We start from the raw sequence: 15,660 nt of genomic DNA, 5'->3' as shown, positions 1-15,660 counted from the left end.
AACTCTCGACTAATCTCTCAAAAATCTCTAGTTGCGCCTTGGTGCCTCCGACGATCTGCTACATATTTTCTTTCAATCGGATGAAATGCATGGTAAAGTCACTGAAGGACAACTAAGAAGAGGATCCTACGTCCATGTAAAAATGAGCTCAAACTGTTGACCCTCATCTTGTGGCCTTTTGTCGTATGAGGGATAGAACTGATAATTTTTTAAGTTTAAAAGCATCTTATTCTATTGAGAAATACTAAAGGTAGCTCACTAGGTCCCATCGGGAGTGCCAAAAAATATGTTTGCATAATTTAATCAAACATGTGGCAGCACGTGTTAGCGAGGGCCTATATTTGGTTAACGTGTGATTAGGATAGTACGGGCATGCCAGAGTTGTACTTGACTCAAGTTTGATTGAATGTTGGTGCCCCCCGCACTAAGATGGACTAATTAAGACAGAATTCAAGGACTCAATTGCCCTCTCAACTACCAATGGTTTCAGTGATCATGAGATTTGTGGAAGAGTTGGGGTTAGTCCTTCCAAATGGATTCTTTTTGCCTTGCATCTAAGGACTTTTTTCTTTCACCAGTAATTACAGCCTTTGTATTTCTCAATGGAATGAAGATGAATAGATTTAAATGTAAAGGCTAAAAATAAAGTCAATTTTATTAATGCGTAATTAATGCTTAGTACAATTGTCAGAGAAAAATAAACTAATATAGAGAAACAAAAATGAGAGTAAAATATCCGAATCACTCATGTGGATAGATGATCAAGGCGAATGGTAAGTAGTATGTGACTAAGATGCTTAATCTTCAAAGTAAGGACTTAGTTGATCCAGATCCGACAATAGAAGGTCGCTGAATTTTATACTACTCATAAACATACTGCAGTGATGACGCTAGATAGCAATGATCTAAACTAACCTATACCTCAAACATTCTACAGTGTGGCTAAACAGAAGCAGAGGGATTAAAACTAAGATAAAATAAATATAACATTACACTGTGCAGACTGATTGCGTTTGGCATGCGCCTGAAGCTCTTCGTCGTGTCCTCCTTCTATAGCTTTGAGATACAGCAAAACTGTCGTTGGATTTCCTTTTTTATCTAGGATCCTTGACAATCGCGATGCTCAGTTTTTCTCTTATAATCCCGCATAGCGAAAGAGATCTTCGGATATCATAAACTATTTCCACGTCTCTTACCAGCATGCCCGTATAGATCTATGGATCTTATAGGATCAGTTTCACTGGATCTAGATCAAATTCTAATATATCGGTTCCCATATGCTTTGATATTGATCCTATTCTTAAATCTTCGTAATCATCGTAGAAGCTTTGAACGTCTCTGGGAAGATCTCCCATTTCGGAAGGATTGTTTAAGACGGCCTTATCGAGCATATCTAGATTGGTGATAAGATCCTTGCCTCGGTGGGTCTTTTATAGACTTACCGAATAAGCTGCCTCAGTCACACGTGCCACATGAATTAAGGCTATGTGTCATTCATCACTTCATCTCTCTTGGATACGTGTATATGATTTTATGCCACTTTACCTTTAGTAGATGATGTGTCATCAAAGGATAAGGGGCAAAAGATATCCTTTAGTGTGAGTGTGATTTTGTTATTATTAAGTACATACTCCTAGCACATGGTGGCCTCTTATTCATCCACGAGGGTGTGCCAAAATCAGGTGTAAAAAGAAATACTGTAAAAAAAAATTAAAATTTCAGCAAGTTTTAAAAAATGGCATATAAAATAAAAAACGGGTAAAAACCCTAATTTTTTTAATTTTATTTTTATAAAATAAGCTTTCTAAAAATAATTACTTCCACACATCAAACTTATTATACTATGAGTTTATACATTCATTATATTTTTATAAAACTCGACCTTCTAATCTGCTTTTATGATCAAGGGGACGAAAGTGAGTATTAGGTAGGACTCTTTATTTTTATTTTATTTTTATTTTTTACACACACCCACACCTCATGGGCAGTCGATCCTAGGATATCAGTGTTAAAACAAAGTCTGCCTACCACTGAAAGCATCCTTTTAATGCAAATTTCATCAAAAAACTCTTCCCTAGACATATTCATGTAGCCCTCAATTTGCTTAGTTTATTTTTTGTTTATCTTTTTTATTTATATAGTTAATTTCAATTATCAGAACTTATTCTAGTTTTTAAGTTTGCATCCAAGGGGACCTAAATAAACATCAAAGGCACTCATGCCTTTAACTAGTTTTCATCATTGTTACTTACCCGACTAGAGGCAGAAGTACTATCTCACCCCTTTTAGTTAAGGTTTTTACTAACCTCCCCACCCACCTTTATGATGCGTTAGCAACATCCCCAATCCTTCTTAGTGACACATGGGATACCCCATCATTAATCATTAATTTGAACCATTCAATCTTTCATACTAGGGATAAGCCATGGTGTAAAAATCATGATCATAAACATCCCTTTGATAGCATGAAAAATCAACAGATAAACAAAATATTTATCTACCTGATAGATACCATTTTGTATTGTTCATAATTCCAACGTGGCACCATGGTCTATTGATTGTAGCCATGTGATCTATGGTTCATAAAAAGCAGATAGGTGTACTAAATTTTTAGACGTTTAGGATTATTTGATGAGCATGATTCTTTCATCATGGTTTCCTCCTAATGACACTATTGCATGAATGCTCCAGTTGATGATTGGGCATTTCAAGTGTCATTAAAAAGGTTTCAGGAAATTGCTAACTTTCTGTAGACACCCCACTTCGGGCCAATAAGCTTGATTGAACAGAAACCTGAATTTGAACCCTAAACCCCAATCCATACCCTTAACCCTAAGCCAAATCCCAATCTATACCCTTAACCCTAAGCCAAACCCCAATTCATTCCTTTAACCCTAAGCCAAAGCACAATCCATACCCTAAACCCTTATTTATCTAAACCCTAAAATCTAGTTAACTTAGTCGTAATAACTTAACAGAAACTTAAAACTAGTCATGAACCCAAACTTTAGGAAAAACTCAACCCATAGAGTCAACCCATTGAGTCAACTCACCTAGTCAACCCACATACCCTACCCAGTCAACTCACCTTATCAAGCCAAGTCCATAACCCATTTTGGCCCAAGCCCACTCCAAAGCCCAATATAGAGGAAAGGGGAGATAACAAGGTAGCCTTGGAGGACCAAACCCGTCCACGTGTACACCAGAAACCTTCCTCCGAAGCTGGAGCAAAAGGGAATGATGAGCGGCACGTAGGGTCCCACTCGTTATGTGGTACTCGTTGTACTTTGGCTAGCTACCCACTCGTGTTTTGTTGTCCTCCCTACCTATTTCATGCATGTACAAAACTTAAAAATTACTCTGATGTCCCTCTTTTGAGCCAAAATTACAGCTTATGTGATCCAAACCAACACATGAGATCTTGCCACGTGACAATCTCAAATCTTAACCATCCAAACGCTTCTTAATCTCAAGCTTTACAGGAATTACCAGAAAATCGGACTGGAAGGTTATAAATACCCCCTTCATATTTCAAGCATCCCCACTCACCTACAAATCCTTAAAAAATCCTCTCAAGCCTTAGCTTAGCCACTCCACCCTTTCCACCAAGGAGGAAAAGAGTTAGAGGAAAGGGTCCAGCCCGGGTCTGGTAAAGTTCAATCAAGTCTAAATCCACCTGAGCCACCAGTCTCTATCCAACCCTCTCATCCTAACCCTTGCGAGATTGTCGTCCATCTAACCAACAATTTTTGTAAGACCCATAACCTCATGAAACGACCGTATGCTTTAACTTTGACATTGCCATGTTCTAGGTGGACCAGATCAACAAGCTTTGATCAAGACCCTATTTCAGCACTGCAACACCCCAAGACTTGTACCCTAGCAATCACGTGGGTACTGCTATTCCAACGACGTGTGGCATGCCCCATTATGACCCCTAAATTAGAACTTGCAGTTTTGACACAATCCAAGGTGGGCCGCACAAGGCATGTGAGCCCCACTCACACAAATTCCAATGTTGTCTAATCAATCAATTCCATTAATTAAGCCATTAATCACTCATGTCTCTCTCCCCATTAGTCAAACAAGCCCATGCTTAGTCATCCCTCTCTCCTTCTTTTTCTCCCCATTCTACCCTCCATCTTCTAATTCCCTCCCTATCCAAGAAATTCTACTACAAATTTCCTAACCCTCTCTCATTTCTACCATATTTGCTAGCAAGAGTAGAGAGAAATTAAGAGAAAGAAAGAGATTAGAGAGAATTAGGCAGAGATTAAGAGAGAGAGACAGAAGAAAGGAAGATTAGGGAGATGGTTTGAGAGAAAAGAAAAAGATTAGAGAGATTAGGAAGATATTTAGAGGTTAAGCGGAAGAGAGGAGGAAAGAGAGATTAGAGGAGATTAGGGGTGGATAGGAGCTTGGTGGACCATCCAATCGCCGATCCGAGCCAATCCAACCATTCATCCATAGTTGTGAGTTTATGGGATGGTCAAAACTCTCCCTTTCTTTGTGATTTTTTTCATTTTAGTGGTCCTACAGGGGTGGGACCCACCTTAATCATGTATAGAGTGTATGGTGGATCCCATAGTGGTGGGCGGCCGCCCCAATGGCCAGATATCCTCTCTTGTTTTTCTTTCATTTCCTTTCTTTCATCCTTTTCTTTTAAGTTATAATGTTATGGCGCCCACAAGTGGGTCACATTGTTGGAGAGCGTGCCTCACACACTTTCATGGCATGAACCACCTTGTGTGGCCCACCATGATGTTTATTTCCATCTAACATATTGATTTGATCACACATATATTGATGAAGGAAAGACACAAATTTCGGCTTCGTTCGAGGTTCTTTAGGTGAGCCAGCTCACATTGTTTGTGTAGTCTTTGATGCATTTACTTCATCCACACCGTCCACCTGTTAACCCAGCCCATATTACTCATTGAGCCCAAAAATCAAGATGATCTAACCATCAGGTCGACCACATTACAAGTGACAGTGGGGCCGGGAGCCACCCCACGTCAACATCTGCACATACAGATGTGGAGAGTGGCATCCCACTCGTGGACCCCACCTTGATGAATATTTTGAATCCATGTTGTACACCTATTTCTTCAGATAATTTTAAGCCATGGGCTAAAAAATGAGGCAAATCCGATTTGTGAGTGGGCCGCAAGGAGGGAAATAAACTCCTATTGTCAAAATCTTCCAAGGCTCACTATGGGGTCCATGTTCGTCCAAACCAGTCCAAGTCAAGGCTTATTGGACCCTGTTCGAGCTAGCCTATGTGGTGGACGGAGTATATCATCCACATGAGGCCCACCTTGATAGTGTATTCCAAACAAACAAACATGTGTGTGTGTGTGTGTTGACGCCAGCACTGCTGCCAGTGCCCATGGCTAGGCGGACGCCCAGCTAGGGGCATGAAGTGGGGCCCACTCGTGGGACCCTCCATGATGTATGTGCCTTATCCACTCTACTCATCTATCTTTTCATATCATGTTAGACCATAGTCCAAAATTCCAGGCCGATCTGAATCTCAGGCGAGCCACAGCAAAGGGAAAAGTGATCAAGGAGTGTTGCCCCTTTTTTACAGCACATGGGGCCCACTCATGGGACTCTCCTTGATGTTTTTATGCCATCCACACTATTCATCCTCTTCTTCAGGCCATGTTAGGCAAGGGGTCCAAAGATCAAGCCAATCTAAATCTCAAGCAGACAGCACCACAGGGAACTGTGGGGGTGAAAACCCCCTGGGACTTGGAATTCCTGAACTTTGGAATCCCATGGACTTGGGATTTCCTGGATTTAGAATCCCATGGATTTGAGAATCCCTGAATTTGGGATCCATTGGATTTGGTGTTCTCTTGGACTTGGGAGTTTGGGATTTTTGGAATCCTTAGCCATGTTTGGCACCTTAAATTCAAAATTCATGTAATCCTAAGTTAATATGCAAGATGTATTTGCAAAGGTTTAAAATTAATTATTAAATAAAATTTTAAAATTCCTAATTAGTGTACGTATGACACTATGGTTATATTAAATCTGTTGAGGTATGTACTTTGCCTGAAATGATGAAATCCCAGGACTCAAATGGGCCACAAGCACAAGAACACATCCTAGTGACTAACCAACAATATATAACTGTCGATTGCATTGGCAATGTTCAAATGGTGCAAATTATTCTATTAGGATAATTATAGAAATGCTTAGTATAATGGATATCATGCCTAGTTATATGCCCATATGCATTATTTGTATGTCTGTTATGGATGACGATTGTTCATAGCATATGACATTCGGCTTGAGACACTTAGGGGACTCAATATGAGATAGGGTTGCCCCGCATGATTTGCGCAGTACGCACAAGTTTGATGCATGTCTTAGATAGTGTGATTCATGCATTGTGTATTATGTGTGACACATTACATCTACTCCCTAGCGACACCAGGGAGGTGGTCCTATAACCCTATTGTGGTTGATGAACGATTTTATGGACACCAGAAACATTAAGGTTATAGGGCGTCACTGATGTCCCTAGGTGAAAGTCCCTAAACCATGCAATACTAGTAGGATGCTCCAACGTCTAAACTAAGTGGATTCATAAGCGCACGATGGTTGGATACCAGTAGGCCACGTCTCCCATTATGTCGGGGTCAGTTGGAAGGGGTTTGACTTTACCCGCCCGGGTACAGAAGGCTATATCTTAGTTTAAATTTAACCAGTTCATGAAACAGGTTCGCTATTGACGGGCCGGGTAGTTTTCTATATACCACTGATGAGGCAGATAGTGAGGTCTTTGGCTTGGTCTTGCGTCCATTGGGAGGTAGCTAGTATCAGAAGTGTACTAGACCCCGATGGTGATCCAATTGTGAACTATTCTAACATATGCACTAGTGGAGGATTGGCACGTTGCATTGCATCTTTAACATATGACATTTGGACATGTAGCCCCTTGCATCGCATAGCATGGGTATAGGTGATAGCATTTATGGACTTACCAGTTTAGCCGTCCATCATTTTCGCTTACTCTAATATATGTATACTTGGTATATGCATTGTGCACACATGCACGCACTCCTTAAGCTTCATAATAAGCTTACGCATGTTGTTTACGTGCAGGTTATGCTAGATTGCAGCAGCATTGAGGCAAGAGCATGTACTTGATATTTTGGAGTTTTGTTATATCATGTCCTTTCGGCATTGTACTTGAACTGATATTATAGTGAAAATGTGATGGTGTTTTTAGTTTTGGTACATTGTTGTTATGATCATGTATAAAAAAAATCACCCTAAAAATCCTCCTTGTGGGATTCCAGGATTGAAACCCCGCGCATAGGAGCTAGGATCTGAGAATAGGGTATTAGGGAGGTTGTCACCACCAATTCAAAGCTCGTTTGTGAGCCTGTTCACTAAGTTTTGGGCGTGACAGTTTTCAATCAAGCTTCATCTAGCTATAGCATTTACATAGAGCAACACTCATCTCATCATTCAACACACTTTATACTAAATTGGCTAAGAAGTATGCTATGAGGCTAGCCAATTTAATCAAACCCTGCCCCAACAAAAAACTTGGCAATTACTTCGCCATTTGTCACAAGCAGTGCGCACATTCATAGAATTGGATCCTAATCCTTAGAACAGTCAGATCTTGTAAAGTAGAGGCCGTACATTAGTATGGGCAGAATGAGTGCCTAACACCTTCCCTCTCGATAACCGTGGTCCCTTACTCAGAATCTCTGATTACAAAACCAAATAGTCATCTTAGGGCAGGAAATCTTTGGATCCATACTCTAACGTTTCTAAATGGTCTAGCTAACTATAGAAATGACAAAATTGGCTAGTAGCGACTCTGGTCAAACATAATCAATCAATCACAACGCAAAACCTTTGAAAGAGGCTAGCCATGGAGAAAACAGCCTTAGTCGATTTTGGCCCAGAATCCCAGCTTCCACATAATGGTGACTCCGGTGGGGATGTGCTATCCACACTAGTTAAGACCCAACTCGAAAAACATGATCTTTTTAGTCCTTGATGGCAAAAGTTCTCAAGCATTTTCATCTGCATCAATTTTGAAAAACAAAAATAAGAAAATCATCAAAAATCCAAAACCATTGTGCCTTTACTAGCTAGGCGCTCCTGAAAAATCAAATCGCAGACAACCATGGCCAACCATGAGGAAGAAATCCAACCCTTCCACATACTTGATCTCACATAAGCCTAGCTTTCACGACCGCAATAGGCAGAAGTCACGCCAATCATTCAAGAATTAGCATAAGGAGTCAAAGCAATGCATGAGATGTTCCTGCAATCCATGCGGGCATAAGCCTCTACAACCAACAACCAAGTTGGCCCATCTCAACAACCAGCTTCAAGGTTCTTTCCTGCTTCCAGTTCAAACCAAGTGTAGCCATTGAAATCAACACTGGATTAGCGACACCAGTCAGTACAACCCTCGACCCTAAGGTACTTTTATCAATACCCTCCTATAGTCAAGAGTCGAAATAATCCCACGATCGGGATTCTCAATCAATTTCCAACCAACCTTATAGTAGGGGCTTCAAATCAGTTTTCAGCAGATCTTGCAACCAGGATCCACAATCAATTTCTAGCACATCCCACAACTAGCATTCAATCTCAAGCTATAACAACTTCCCCAACTGGAAGCTAAGGACTGGCACTGTCGAATAATTACAACAGGGTCAGTGTCAAATCCTCTACAACCAACAAGCAGTGGTAAATACCCAACAAGAGGGTCTCTTTCTAGCTTCTCAGCCACCCTCAACCGGGAGTGCCTTTCAATTCTAGATATTTTCTGCAGCCAGAAATATAGTCACATTGTAACAAGCTCCCCTAATGGGAGTCATAGGATCAAAGAAATTAACCACTATGCTAAAGAAGTAGAACGAGCCCAAACAAGTACCTGCAAGCCATGCAAATGGAAGAGTTACAAGAGTAGCTCCAAGCCACGCAAAATTAGCTTCAGCGACAACATAGGGTTGAGCTCCCCTCAACAAAGTTCAAGGACTTGTGTCCCTTCCCAGATGCACAAGTACCTCTAAACTTTGAGGTTCCTAAATTCAATAGATACAATAGCAGTAGTTGTTGTACAGCCCATCTCAAAGCTTTCTGTGGAGAGTTGAACACTGTGGTAGGGAATAACAGAGTCCTCATCCGCCTATTTCAAAAATCTTTAAAGGGTGATGCTCTATATTGTTATACATCATTGGATTATCACCATATTAAGACTTGGGAACAACTTTCCTAGGCGTTCGTCAGCCGATTTGCATACAATCCAAACATGTCGCCAAGGACAGCAGATTTGGCAGCCTTAACAAAGAAGCGATGAGACATTGTTAGCTTATGTTGGACATTGGCAAGCTATGGCACCCAAATGCAAACTCCCATTGATGGTGACGAGAAAATCTCCATGATCGTCCACTCAGCAAACCCGAGTATTTCAAGGTACCTAATCTAGTACCTATATGCAAACTTCACCCAGCTCATCTGGGCAGGGGAGCAAGTTGAGGCCGGAATAAGGGCCGAAACAATTGCCCCCTGGCCGCAACAAACCGCTACAAAAAATAAAATAAAATTGGGCAAGCTCGAGGGCAAACCCCCAAGATATGGGAATGGAAATGGTTCGATCCAACGTCTGACAGAGGTCAACAATATCATTGCCACTACTCAAGGTAGTTAGTACGCTCCCCAACAAGGACGCCAATAGCATCATCAGTACTAACCTCAGCAGCACCAGCAAGGATATCAACCCAGTCCACCGCAGCCACAATTGTAGCAACAGTAACACTTCAGGGGTAACATGCAATACCCTTATCAAAATCGGTAGATGGCGATGGAACCTAGGAAGTTTACCTTGCTCACACAAACGTACAGCTGGATCATGGCTATGTTAGTGTAGAAGTAACTCGTCTCCCTTACAACCTAGACCACCTTCGAATCCTCTACCACCCAACTACAATGAGCATGAGTATTGTGTATACCACCAGGGTCGAGGTTACACTATAGACAGGTACTTTTCACTAAGGCATGAGGTCTAAGATTTGATCTACAACAAGAAGATTGTGATCTCAACTCCTAAAATAACTCTTGCAGCTGCACTCACCAATATCCTCCACAATCCTCTACCACAGCGCCAAGTGGGCCCCAGCCCATTAAGCGGCCCTACCATCAACATCATAAAAATGAGAGCATTGACCTCTTCTTCTCTCCCATTTAGTCCATCCTTGTTATCATGGACCACACACCATTGGTCTTGCCAGGGGCCCCATAGGCCCCTCTTCCATCACTCGAGCCGGCAATCCTCCAAGGGAGAGACAATCCTCGTCTCCTTGCATTAACTACCGAAAACAGTGAGACATGGGAGCCTGTCGTACCGAAGGGTGCACGCTCCCATTTCGAGTCAGTTATCCTACAAGGGGCACTCACAGCCTATGAACCAGTAATCTAGGAGGGTGCCTTCTTTCCTCACTCATCAACATACCCACTTGTCAAACAAATGGTCATACTAGAAGAATCGGTGATCTTAGAAGGAGCACCATCAACGTATGAGCTAGTTGTGCTGCAAGGGGCAGTCGAAGCACAAACCAGCGGGTTCTTTGGAAACTTACCTCTCATGCCACACCAGCTAGCCCACCACAGAAGACCTATGGAAGAATAGCGAACAGATATGCAAAGATGCTTCACAGGGCTGATAATAATTCGTGGGGAACCCCATCTTCGAGAGTGGTCATCCTAGAGACACAGGGTCACCATGACAAGATAACCCTATCGGAATTCAAAGCCTCAACGGCATCTTTAGAAACACCAGTGGTTTTGGAGGGATAGAAGCTCCTTCTTACAAGGCAATTCCATGGCATTACCCAGATTACAATGAGGTGGGGAACATGAACCCCAATGGGTGGTGCATTCGAAGAGACGAAGGGGGAGGGGGTAGGGGGAGAAGTGACCTGAAAGGCATTCTATCATGATTGGGAAGTAAAAGAGAGGCAGCATACGATGTGGCATTACAACTGAAAATAATTCCAGCTCAAATTTATGTCTGAAAATTACTCTGCACATCATGCATGTGCAGAGAATTGTTCGTCAAGACTCTGAATGATGTACATATCACCTCAAACACTTCACCCAAGATGATTGCGCTCATGATTGGGAAACTTCTCACTCCCTAGGCCATTACATTTACCAACGATGAGCTGCCTCCTGAAGGCCGAAGTCACGAAAGATTGTTGAATATAGCCTTACGCTATAAGGGCTTACAGGTCCCACTAGTCCTCCTCAACAGCAGCTCAAGCCTAAACGTGTGCCCGTTACAGACCGTTGTCCTGGGAATCAAGTAAACTGCCCCTTCACCTAAAGATGAGCTTGGCCAAGGTCAACGGTTTTACTATTGTAACTCGAGATAAAGTTAGAACGTCTCCTGGTTAACTGGTAGTGATGGAATTCTTACCCCTTAGCTACTGAAGAATATGAAAATACAAAGAAAAAAAGAAGAAGAAAGATATGCCTAAACGAAGACGGCGGAGCGAAAACTCGAAAGGATGCTCTAAGTAAATACAGTGAGCACATAGTACACTTGGTGAAAATTCGAAAGGGCACCAAGGGTAAAAACAGCAGATGTTGCCAAGGTTTAGGAAAGATCAAACACTCAAGATGTGGTGAAAACTCAAAAGGACACTACAGGAAAAAAAAAATATGAAAAAAAGCCAGCTGTAATGAAAACCTGAAATGCTGCTATATGCAAAAATAATTTGAACAAGAAATTTATTAAAAAAAAAAAAAAAAAAAAAAAAAGCAGATACCCAAAAACGGCTCAAAAAGATAGATACATACAAAGGAAAAAAAAAATATATATATATATATATATATATATACACTGAGGCGTAGAAAGAGAGAGAGTGATACATGCATACAAAATACATGGAGAGAGAGAGAGAGAGAGAGAGAGAGAGAGAACCTGGGAAGGTCGCACTGGTGCGGTTGCCACCTCCAGTTTTGATACATGAAATCAGTCCTCCCATACTTCTCACAAGCCAATTGATCGGACATGTACGTGCATTGCCTCTCGGAATACAGTGGGTAGGACACATTGTCAAATACCCACCTCCCAGAAGACAAGTCGCATTGCGACCGAGGCTTTGCGGTGGTGCACCCACGCATCATCAGATGCTCCGTCCATACACCATTGTTCCGTGTAATAGAGATGACAACCAAGACAAGGGTGACAAGGAGGATGGCTCCAAGGGAATTGAGACGGAAAGCCCTTTGGAAGATGGCATGTCTCTTGATCCCCATCTTTCACTTCAATGTTTCATTTCAACGTTTTCTGGGATGTCTTAAAATGGTGGCTATAACGGACTCGGAATATTAGTTGGATGAGATGTGTTTCCTACTCCATTAGTAAAATAAAAGGAGAAAATGAATCTAACCACTCCTATACGGTGGTGGGGCCCATGATTAGGTAATGCTGACCATAATAAATGTATCATTTTGAAGTGACTCGTTTATTTCCTTTGATATTTTGGTAATTTGGAGACTGAAAGAGAATTCATTAGATGGATAATCTTTGTGACAACCCCCCACAAGGGTGTAATATCTAGGCTACCCATTTGTTGGTTCTGAGCATGTAAGTAGATGGATAATGTTTTTGTCCTCCCAAAAATAAATCAGGTGGATCAAAATGTACTCGGAAATAGTTGGACAGTTCAAGAAAAAAAAAAAAAACTTGAGCAAATTATTTTTTAGCCATAAATTTGTTTTAGAAACACTTGATGGATTGAAGAGATCTCATGTATTAACAGTCTTGTAAACGCGTATGGCTTAGCAAAGCTCTGATTAGATCAGACAGTGGGTAAGAGTTGTTCACCTCTCAACATCAAACTGACCACTCCTCTACCTATAAAGCATATAGATGATTATCATCCGCTCGTTCAAGTTAATTAATCAAGATATTGCTGAATTAATGTAGAAATGAAAAAAAAAAAAAAGTGCACCCTTTTTCTATGTTAGTAATGGATCGCTCTCCATTAGACCTACACCCTATCAAAAACCAAGTCATGCCCGAGAGCTCTGGCCTTGTCCCAAGGGAAATTAGACGGGAACTTCATCAATGTTTGGTAATGGAATTTAGGCTCATGAGATCAAACCTACATCAATTTATCAGAAAAATAAATTGATATTTCACATTGACGTACATATATGCTCGATAGCATCTCCCACTCAAATATTGGAAATCTTAGGTAGCATGCTTCATTATTGTTTAAGAGTAGATATTCCAAAAAGGTAGGCCCATGATTGCTCAAACCACAAGCGAAGCAATCCGAAAGCAAGCCCCTATGCATGCCTTCAAGATTAATCAGACCCCAATATAATATGGAAAGAATGTCAGCCCGTCACCTGCAATCTCGCAGATTTTATTTATTTATTTATTTATTTATTTTCACACACGCACACACACCCCACACACTCACACTAGTGGAATTTCACCACCTATGGGTACTCGAACCCTTGACCGGGAGTTGAAACTCCTGATAGTCTACCACCCGAGCAAGACCCCAATATAATATGGAAAGAATGTCAGCCCGTCACCTGCAATCTCGCAGATCGGGCTACATGCTTATGTGTGAGATCTGAGCCGCTTATTGGGCAGGTTACACCATCCGGATTCTTGGAGTCAATCAATTTGTTGGCAAAAGGAAATAGATGTCTAGGAAAAGTGAGAAACAATCTGCATCAGCTTACTCCCTCCGTATGAGCTGACTGACCTGATTTTTAGCCCATTGGCCATCTCAATAGTGGCTCACTTTACATTGGTGTGTGAGGCTATTAGGCTACGTTGTACTTCCGTGGAGTTGATGATGGTTATAGAATGCAGTAAGAGAGAACCTCTAAATAAGGCCCAAGTATTTGTAAACTCTTAAAAAGAGTATTTTTATTATTTCACTCATGAAAAGGAAACTTTTAGGGTGGAAAAGGTAGCATGTTTACTAGCAATTACTAAAAGTAGAAACGTGCAAAATTAACCTCACTGGAGGATTCCTAGCATAAACACTAGCAATTACTAAAAAGTCTGGAAATAATAAAACTTCAAAAATAGGGAGATATGACAGAACATAAATTACCAAAAATCATAAATTTTGCTAAAAATCGTAATTTTGACCTGAAAGGGTGTATTTTCTCACCAATTTGGTCTTTGGAAGACCAGTCAACCCTAATAGGGAGTCCTAATTCAACTAGAACGGAAATTACCAGAAATAGCATATTTTGCCATAAACAGAAACATGCAAATTTTACCTTCACAAAGGATTCCTAATGTAATTACAAGCAATTTCTAAAAAAACAAAAATTGTAAAACTATAAAAATAAAGAGATATCACAAAATAGAAATTGTTAAAAATAATAAATTTTGCCAAAAATCAAAATTTTCACTGGAAAGCGTGCTCTTTCTTGCGAAATGAATATATGGAATACATGTAAATCCTAATTGGAATCCTAATCCGAGTAGAATAAAAATTACTTGAAATAGCAAATTTTACTCTCTTTTTTTTTTTTTAAAGGTACAAAATTAACCATCCTGGAGAATTCCTAACATGATTACAAGCAATTTCTAAAAACACAAAATTTGTTAAACTTTAAAAATAAGGAGATATGACAATAACAAAATTACTAAAAATAGTAAATTTTGCCAAAATCACAATTTTAACCCGAAAGGGTGCATTTTCTTGTGAATCGGATATATGGACGACCCGTGAACCGTAATAGGAGTCCTAAATTGAGTAGAATGGAAATCATTAGAAATAGCAAATTTTGCCAAAAAATATAAATGCGCAAAATTAACCTTACTGGAGGATTCCTAGCATGATTACAAGCGACTTCTAAAAAGACAGAAATCGTAAAGTTTAAAAATTATGAGAGACAACAGAAATTGAAATTACTAAAAAAAATAAATTTTGCCAAAAAATCATAATTTTGACCCGAAAGGGTGTGTTTTCTCGCAAATCGAATATATGGAAGACTCGTAAACCATAATAATAGTCCTTATTCAACTAGAATAGAAATAACCCAAAATAGCAAATTTTACCAAAAATAGAAACGTGCAAAATTTCCTCTACCAAAGGACTCGTAGCATGATTTACAAGCAATTTCTAAAAAGACAGAAATCGTAAAACTTTAAAAATTAGGGGATGTGAATCATGTGATAGAAGCCGAAGTTAATAAAAATAGTAAATTTTGCCAAAATTTGCATTTTTTATATGGAAGGGTGCGTTTTCTCGCGAATCGGAGTTTGAATTCAACTAGAACAGAAATTACTCGAAATAGCAAATTTTGCCAAAAATAAAAAAGTGCAAAATTAACCTTACCGGAGGTGGATTCCTAGCATGATTACAAGCAATTCCTAGCGTAATTTTTCGATCCCTTGTAAACTTTAGGGTTGCTTTACAAGTTTTTTGGGTCCTTTATAACTTCTCATGGTTGCTTTGTAAATTTTTGGGGTCTTTTATAATTTTTCGGTCCTCGGCAATTTTAAACCTTTCGTAATTTTTTGAGGCCCTATCTAACTTTTTACTCCATAATATTTCACCGTCAATAATTTTCATGTCCTTTTTAATTTTCCATCTCATTTCAATTTTTCCCATTTTAATTTCCCAA

At 40.1% G+C, this 15,660-nt stretch overlaps 1 protein-coding gene across 2 annotated transcripts in view; it reads right to left on the bottom strand.

Annotated features, from left to right (window-relative positions):
* The window catches only part of LOC131223760 (protein trichome birefringence-like 34), a 135,188-nt gene extending 122,833 nt beyond the window's left edge, over nt 1-12,355 (bottom strand). The window contains exon 1 of one of the 2 annotated variants that reach the window (XM_058219261.1): nt 11,969-12,355. In XM_058219261.1, coding sequence (XP_058075244.1) covers nt 11,969-12,306 — 338 coding nt within the window. In that variant the 5' untranslated portion in view covers nt 12,307-12,355. The remainder of the gene's footprint in view (nt 1-11,968) is intronic. The other variant, XM_058219260.1, reaches the window with a different exon arrangement.
* Nucleotides 12,356-15,660: the final 3,305 nt, after the last annotated feature.

Source organism: Magnolia sinica, chromosome 13, assembly GCF_029962835.1.
Source record: "Magnolia sinica isolate HGM2019 chromosome 13, MsV1, whole genome shotgun sequence".
In the NCBI taxonomy this organism is placed as follows: Eukaryota; Viridiplantae; Streptophyta; class Magnoliopsida; order Magnoliales; family Magnoliaceae; genus Magnolia; species Magnolia sinica.
This window is presented reverse-complemented; position numbering and strand designations above follow the sequence as displayed.